Below are 9,544 nucleotides of genomic sequence, written 5' to 3'. Positions count from 1 at the left end.
TCTTGTTTCTCTTTTAACAAATAAAATTACATTTAAATTTAATTATTAATTTCTCCGAGAAGAAATATTTTTTTAAAAGTAAAGTTAAATATATTTTAAAAGTATTAATTAATTATTTTTAAAATTCACTTTAAAAAAGTATTAAAATAAATATATATATACTAAAAAATTAGAATCCCTTATTTTAATTTAATTATCCTTAATATCGTAATTTAAATAATATCTTATATAAATAATACTACACATTTTATAAATTATAATTATAATTCATTTCATGTAATAGATAAAAATAGTAAATCAACATAATTATGATTTATGACACAATATTTATATAAAAAAAAACTTGAAATTTTCTAAAGATTTTTTTATAAAAAATAGAATTAAGCAAAAATAATAAAAAATGAAAAACAATTTATTTAAAAAAATAATTTGAAGTTTAATTTTAATTTTTAATGCAAATTTTTTAAATAATAAAATTATTTAACATTATATTTATTACTCAATATTTTTTTTTACTATTTTATATTTAAAGTGAGTTTGAATTGAATTTTGTTTTCAAATTTAAAAAATTTCAACAAAATTTGAATATAATGCATACATATAATAAATATAGATGGAATGTAATTAATTTTAAAAAAAATTGAAAACGTTTATATATTAAATATATATTATTACGTTTATATATTAAATAAACTTTTTAAAATTTTTTCTTTCTTTTTATTTATAAAATGACTAAAAAAAAATAATTAACATTTTCTTTTTTTATTTATAAAATGACTAAGAAAAAAGTATTTAACAATTAAACATCACAGAAATGGTGATTCATTCCAATACTGTCCGAGTCACATGATATTAATACAAATATATATATCATTATTTATTTGCAATTAATTTGTATATGTCTAAGAATTTTTTTCTGCATATTATATAAAAATTTTTCTTTAAAATGCAAAATTCTCGTAAAAAATAAAAAAGTATTCATTTCTATTTTATTATGACAATTGATTTGAAAAAAATGAAACTTGTCTTGGTATTATTTGCCAATTAATAAACATTATTCGACAAAAAGAAGACGATTAAAAATTATAACACGAAGAGAAGAAAAGAAAAAATAATCAGAAAAATCGATTATAATCAAAAATTAAAAAAAAAAAAAATAAAAAATAAAAATTGTACAAAATTATATAATAATTTCTTTCTAAATGTATTTATGAGATCATAATAAAATATACCGATTTTTATATCTTTTAACTTTCTTAAATAAAAAAAATCAATATGAACGTTCGTCAATCAAACGAGTCAAATTCATACCAAATAAATTTTCTATGAAAATATAAATTTTATTTTGTACATTGTAAAAAAAAACTAACATGAAAACTTGTTCTAACAGATATTCCCTCCTTAATTAAAATTTTTCATCTAACATTTCCATTTTTTAAAATACATTCAAATGTTCGAAGTTTCATGTATCATTTAACAAAAATTAGAAAACCTTATATATTTCGCAAAGATTTAAAATTGTTAAAATTAATTTTTGCTTTAACCAATGTTTTCTAATAACAACACATCACAATTCAATTATTAACAATTCTCACATATATGTCTCATATAAGTAAATAAACCTAACCTAAAAGTTTTCGCAAACTTAACCTAAAACCTCGCGATCTTTCGAAATAGAAATATTAACTTACAATTACATAGAAATGTTAGACAAGATATTACGACTAAGGAGGTATTTTAACGAGTCACGGATCACGAACAATCAGTTTCGTTGATTCGTCCGTGGCGGTTTGTATTGCCGATTAGTGCTTGCTGGAACAGTATTTTGTTGGCTTGGTGAGTCTTTGCCAACCTCCTCGGGTTCCGGGGTCGAGGGTTGTTTCGCGATCCAGTCGAGGGCCCTTTGAATGGCTGGCGGTATTGGGGGTGGTGTTGGCACGTGAGTACCGGCAACTTGAGTGCCGAATTCGTCGGCAGTCCAGCTAATCGCTATCGGTGTTCCGTCTGGGGCGTTGTACTGCACAGAGCCTTGGATCAGTTGAGTTTCGGATGGCGTGCCAGCATACTTTCGACTTCCGGTCTCTGTTTGCACGATACCACCCTCAGTCTCGTACGTGAACGAGTAGTGGCCACGATTGTCGCCCAGGTTCCGGTTCTCGCTTATGATCTTTTCCGGTTGCCGGAAATATTCCTGGCAATGAGCCGTTGCGACAAGAGCGAAGAAGATCTGAAAGAGAATGTTGGATATATTTCAAACGAAAAATATGGAGAATAATCGTTAAAATAATTTTGACGAGATAATATTTGAGAAATAAGTAAGGGAAAAAAGAAATAATGAAATGATGTTTATTTCATGATGATAAATGCATTTGTGGAAAATGTTGATTTGAATATAGCAATTATTGATTCAGTTATTGAATTGATGATTTTGTGAGATATATTGTACATATGATATGAGAAAATTCCTTGTATCACAAAATATTTTAAGTTTATGTTAAAAGAATATAAGTTAATATATTGATTATTTTAATTAACAAAAAGAAAACAACTTATATTAAATTTCTAAATGGAATTTAGTTACCAAATTTAGAAATTTAAATTATATATTTCTCTAAGGATTATATTTTTAATCTTTATTTTAATTTTTATTTATTATATTCTTGTAATTAAAATAAAATAAAAAATTAACTTACATTTGAAACTATACAACTTGTTTACTTTTTATAATTTTTAATAATTTTTACATAAATAATACTTTTATAATACTTTTACTTTAATTATAAATTATTTAACTTTGTAAAATTTTTTTGAAATAATGATTAATAAACTAAATTTCATATAATAATAAAAAATAAACAAAAAAAAATCTTTTTTCGTATATTTTTTTTTATGATGATCCTTTGTGGCACGCTTTTTATATTTGATACCATTTTATTAACGATTAGTTAAAGAACATATTAAACATGTCTAATATGCCAATGTTATTTTGATAGGGACTGTCTAGACAAAGTAGTTAATAGTACGATTAGAGAGAGTTATGATTACCATGTCAGTGATTGATGTAAGCAGCTAATGTAACTTACATCATACGTAATGGCTTCTTAAGAAAAGTCGATATGACGAACCGTGTAAATCAGTAGAATAATAATTTTTTTCCTTTTTTTTTTTTTTTTTGAATATTTAAAATTTCATGAAAATATTTTTTTCATTGTATAATATATCTATTCATATTTTTATGATGATGTTTATGATTGCATTATACGATAAAATGAATGTTAATGATTTTTAAATTTTTTAAATATAAATATTTTCTTCAGAATTAATTTCTAATGTTAGCTATTAGTATTCTTTTATGATCAATGAAATAATCAATTTCTAAATACAAATTCTAAATATAAATTATATATTTTTAATTTCTATTGTCTATTTCATTCACAATTGAATCATAAGGAATGTTACTTTATATTTTCATATAAAGTAGTAGTATTACTACAAGATTTTTAGTAGGTACAAGATTTTTGAAATTAATGAAATCTTGTATATAAATATTTATATATTAATAGCAATAACATTAATTAAAATTCTAAGTAACAAATAAAAACAATTCATATTAAATATGCAATTCTTATTTTATTGCAAAATATCACATAAAAAACATTAGAAAGTCTATAATAAAATGTATGAATATATATAAATGCTTTAATCAATAAATTCTTCATTTATTCAAAATCTTTTAAATTCTTTATTTAAAATCTTGTAACCTACTTCTTCATATTCATATTATATACATATATTTATTTTTCAATCGTCTTTTCGTCGTTTTTTAATTGTTTCTAACTAAAATTTAACTTTAAAGAAATAAATATTTTGTATGTTTTAATCTTCATCTTACCTGTCCTGTAAATCTGCTGAGATACCTTTCCCCGTGAAAGGTCAGGGCAAGACGAATGTGTTAGAAGGTAGGTCAGAATGCTCATTATGATTGCAAACGGTAAAAGGGACAAATCTGACTCTAATGTTATTCTATGTAATCAATTAAAAAATATCCAACCAAATAGTTAATCAATACATAATTTTTTTCTAGAATTGATTATTTTTCTTGAAATATTTTATTAATATTTTTTGATGTTATTGTATTAATTTAACAATATTAAATTTGTTACATGATACATATTGATCGAAAATTTATTGGTCAAATTTTATATTAGAATTATGTTAAACAAAAATTTTAATACTTTCTCCTCGTGAAAGTGTATTTAATTTGAATAATTTTGTTGTAAATTTCATGTTATTATATTTATCATTATAACTTTTTTATATAATTAATATGTAAAATTTACATTTTTTGTCAATTAAAGCTGTTTTCATAAATTCTTAAATTATATATGATGAATAATATATATTTTAGATGAAATTTTAGATCAAAGTATTAAATAATTATATATATAATATTATATAATTATATTTATATATATTCTGTTATTATATATATGATTATATATAATTTTATATATATATATATATATATATATATATATATATATATATATATATATTATATTATATAATTATGTTTAAATAAGTATTAAATAATTTAGTAATATTGTAATTATATATATATATATTATATATATATGTATATATATTAATAAATATTTATAAGTTTTTATTATACATATTGTTAATATAGAAAATCACTGCAAATCAAAAGGAAAATTTAATAAAATAATTTGAATAACGAAAAAGATAAATTAATAATCCATATATTTTATATATATCAAATTAGAGAATTTTATATAATTTATATCTTTTAATAAATTAATAAAACTTTTTACATATTTCATAATCAAAATTATATTTTGTCAATGTTTTTTATAATTTCTTCTAATAATAATCAAAAATTAATATAGAAAATTTGTTTAAGTTAATTAAACATTAATTGTTTACATATATTATACATGTATATTTCATAAAAATTTACATTTGAGTAAATTCTACTAATTTTATTTTAAATAATAATTAAAAATATAAACATCAATATTTCGCATTATAATATATTATACAAATGACAATAACTCATAAATAATAATATTTTCTCGTTTTCATATCATAATTATAATTTAAATAAAAAAATAATCAATTAAATTAACATTATTTATTGCAAATTACCTTCATTTCCAATAAACATCAAGAAATTTTATCAGTCATAAAAGTACAAATCATTATAAATGATAATATACAAATGCGCAATATTTTCGACTACTATAAAAATAAACCAGAAAATCAAGTTTAAACGACTAATTCAATGCCATTGACCTGACTTACCCTTGTCATGTCAAAAGTAATCATTCGGTTCTTATTTAGATTTCAATCGTAAATCATCGTGTTTTTTAAAAGAGGACAAAAGTTAAGAAAAAAAATCTAAAACTTCCATTAATACCAATAACGCACTCACTGCATGCGTAATTGAGAATTTCCTATTTCACGGCGGTTGGCATGTACGATCGCGTTATAAATTTTTCCAAAAGAAAAAAAAAAAAATTCATTTTCCACACAACTAATTTTTCCTTTTCTGCGTTCCTTGTATAAAATATATACAACCATTTTTCGAGATATTCACAGTTTTACGATTATTCTCCTAAAATTAACACCAATTGGGAACATCCAATTTTTGATTTTTAGCACGGTATTGAACATGTTAACACTTTATCTACACGCTCCTGATTGAGATTACTCACTCACTAACGACTCGATCAAATCGAGGGGTCGATTAATAGGCCATTGTTCGATAAGCAATAGGCATTAGGAATAAGCTTACCAACAGATAAAGTGTTAAGATCACCGAGCGACGAACAAAAGTGGAAGCGAGGGAAGAAGAGAACAGGTGCGCAAGACGTGGAAAAGAAGAGGATACTTACCAAGGAACGCATGTTGCCGAAACTGCACAGCGGTGTACACGTGCTCCCAGAAAATTGCGATAGTATGTGTATGTGTGTGTGTATGTGGAGAGAGATAAAAAAGGCGTCAGACGTCACATATAGAGCGGCCGATCGTTGCTGGCGTAAAGTTCGTGAGCAACTCTTGGATCGTTGGAGGAACAGCCGACCTTTATACCGGCGAGTCTACAAGCCAGTTGCCAGCCTTTACATAACCCGAGAAAGTTTATTTCGGGATAGCCACGTCTCGCTCTAGAGCACTTCTAACCGCCGAACGATCCACACCCCCGATACGAAAAAAAGGAGCAGAGATGATCGATCCTCCGATCGTGCATGCGCGCAGCTTTATAACGAGATTTCACCGATCGCTGTCCACCACTGTCATCCGTTCTGACTTTTCCCCATCCAACATCCAATAAAGAGAGAGAGAAAGAGAGAGAGAGAGAGAGAGAGAGAGAGAGAGAGAGAGAAAGAGAGAAGAGTTTGCGTAATCTTTCACTTGCGTAATTATGGCGAATGTGTAGGTACCGATGTCATCTCCTTTTCGGTGAATTCGAACAATGCAACTCGGGATGGGAGATGAACGCGATCGATCCTTTGTAAATGACATCTTTAATTTCGAACATCTATTATTGATCCATGCTCGCAGATGAAATTCCATTATATAAATTACTGTATACATAAAGTTATTAAATTATTAATAATTTTGTACGTTGTAATTTATAAAATTAAAGTATTTATATTTTAAATTTGTTTAGTTCTAGGATTTGACATAATAAAAATTATTCAAAAATATTGAATATTGTTGTTAAACGAATTTAACGAATTAATTATTAAATAGATATAAATGATTAATTTTATAATAATTTTCATTTTTCTTTTTTTATTTTAAAACGTATTATTAAATGTCTAGTGATTTATTGGAATATACGCATCGAGAAATGATATCAGTCCAATAGCAGTTCAACACAAAAAATTCACGTGATTTTAAAATGACTGGAAGAGCTATTGTTAATAGTCGGATGTTATATCTATGTTAATATCTATGGTTATTTAATCCGTCACCGTAGATAATAAAAAAGAAAAGGAACTTTTTTCACTATATAAAACACACATCGTCGATGCTAATATTTTAATACAATGAACACATTTTATGTAAATAGCTTGACAACAGCTAGAAATACGTTCAGACATGACAATTCCTTAGCATCAATATCCTTAATAAAATTTTTATGAATAAATTCATGAAGCATTTAAGAATGTCAATGGAGATAAAGATCGAATGCACTCAAAAAAGAAAAAGAAATTTCGTAAATCTTTATATGGACTTTAATGTCAAATGCAAATGAACTTTTTAAACTGCAGTTTAAGAGAATCTTAACTCGCTATTTCTTATAATCTAAGATGCAATGATGTTTATAGTGAATAACATAATAAATAAATTTTTAATTTAGGTCAATGCTATGTTTTATCATCATTAAATTCTCTTAATGTAATTTACATTTCATTGTGATTTATTGTATGTGCAAGAGAATCAAATATATTCAAAAACTAAAGAAATAAATAAAAAAACAATTATAATTCTATATGTTATAATTTTAAATTATAAAAAAAAATGAATAAATTCATTAATTATTGATTAAGAAGTTAATAACAAAGAAGTTAATAACTTATTATTTGTTTTGGAAATTTTTTTTTAAAATCTGCAGATTTCATTTGTAATAGATTACCAATTAATATGTTATAAAGTTAATATAAATAACAAAAAAATTAATACTCTAAAACTCTTTATTTTTTTTGAATTTTTTTTTAAATCTGCAGATTTCATTTGCAATAAATTATCAGTTAATATATTATGAAATTAATAAATATATTTATATAAAATAAAGATAAATATGCTTGTATAAATAAAAATATAAATGTTTATGTAAAATAAAGATTCATTAATTAAATTTTGTTTTTTTTCCTAGATTAATAGAAATAAATTCTTTATTATATATCACTCTGTTTAATTTTTTTTTAAATAGATTTTACATGTTATTTTTTTAAATAAAAAATAATCTCTTATTTTTCAGTATTTTCATATTTTTCATATTTTCATTAAATTATACTTAGAAATAATATTTAAATTTAAATTTCTAATATTATAAGTTTCCTATACAATATATCACTTTTGTTATATTTTTAAAAATCTTTACACATTTTTAAAAATCTTGTAAAACAAAATTAAAAAAAATATATAAAATATCACATAAAATCAATCACGATTAAGTTAAAAATTTCATAATAAATAATTTTATAAATATAAACAATAATTTGATATAAATAAAAACAAAAGAATTAAAAATTATTAATTAATAATTTTACAAATTAATCCAATATTCTCGTATAAAGAATGTAACTACGATTATTTTATCTTGATCGAAAAGTGCTCGAATCTGCACAAAACGGATTGTTTAGTCGATCGTAAAACACGCTGAACTCACATTATCGAGTTTCAAGTAAGCAAGAAATATTACATTCAATTGTACCTGTTATTTATCAGGAGGATAATGACATCGACGTCTTAAACACAAGTTACTTGCACTTCTGTGAGAATTCTATGTATACAAGTCCTTGGCATAGTGATCCTTAGTGTGTTGCTATGAACGCAACAAGCGTTCACATAATTGCATTAACCGCTACCTAATGTATGCAAATCAATATTTCTCTTTGCAAAAGAAAGATTTTCAATGAAAGACGAAATCTCTATGTATTCTAATAAAAAGAGAAAAAAAAATAATTTTAAGAGTTGAACAAATATTTATGAATTTAAAAACTTATTCGTCACGAATTCTGTTTTAATAAACATAACAATTTCATATTTATGTATGTATTATATATCTTTTATTATTAGCTTATGTTCGTAATTGTAAATAAATTCTTGTTAGGATACGCGTACATATGACGAAAGAGTTCACGCGTACATTAGACGAAACCAAGTAAACTTAAGATTTAAAAATAAAAGTTAAAAGATTTTAAATATTGATTGATATATTAATGTAAAATAATTATATTTTAATAATTATTTTATATTATTCAAAAAATCATATTAAATGTACGAAAAAAAATTTTATTGAATATAATATATAATAATATTTTTAAATTAAAAAAAATTTAAATATTATTTGTACAAGAGAGGAGAAAGTGTATACATTCATACGTGCATCTATATATGTCATTAGATTATTCAAATAAATACATATATATATACAATAAATATAATTATATAATAATAAAAAAAAGTGATATCATAGAGTAAATAAATAATAGCATTATTGATTTTACTACTTACTTTTCATTGATACATCTATTTTTCTTAGTTTACGTACCAAACCAAGTTTATGTTATGAATGTTGTTGATTTTAGTATATTTCATCAAATATTGTTACAATCATAAAATTTGTTATAGTTACTGATCATAAATTTGTTTTTTAAATTTATGATTTTATTGTTCAATCAGTTATATTACATTATATACATGTATACACATATATTATATACATATATGTTGTAAAGAATATTTATAAAAATTTGAAAATAATTATCTAATGAGAAAATTATAGTAA

At 23.1% G+C, this 9,544-nt stretch overlaps 1 protein-coding gene across 1 annotated transcript; it reads right to left on the bottom strand.

Annotated features, from left to right (window-relative positions):
* Positions 1-1,186: 1,186 nt before the first annotated feature.
* Positions 1,187-6,078, bottom strand: CPR17 (cuticular protein 17). Its single transcript, NM_001270827.1, has 2 exons — positions 5,919-6,078; positions 1,187-2,227 (listed from the first exon to the last, which is right to left on the bottom strand). The coding sequence occupies exons 1-2, from the start codon at positions 5,928-5,930 to the stop codon at positions 1,763-1,765; spliced, it is 477 nt and encodes a 158-aa protein (NP_001257756.1). The 5' UTR covers positions 5,931-6,078; the 3' UTR covers positions 1,187-1,762.
* Between the last annotated feature and the right edge of the window lie 3,466 nt (positions 6,079-9,544).

This window comes from Apis mellifera, linkage group LG2, assembly GCF_003254395.2.
Source record: "Apis mellifera strain DH4 linkage group LG2, Amel_HAv3.1, whole genome shotgun sequence".
Classification (NCBI taxonomy): Eukaryota; Metazoa; Arthropoda; class Insecta; order Hymenoptera; family Apidae; genus Apis; species Apis mellifera.
Note: the sequence above shows the minus strand (reverse complement) of the source record. Positions and strands in the feature narration are given on the sequence as shown.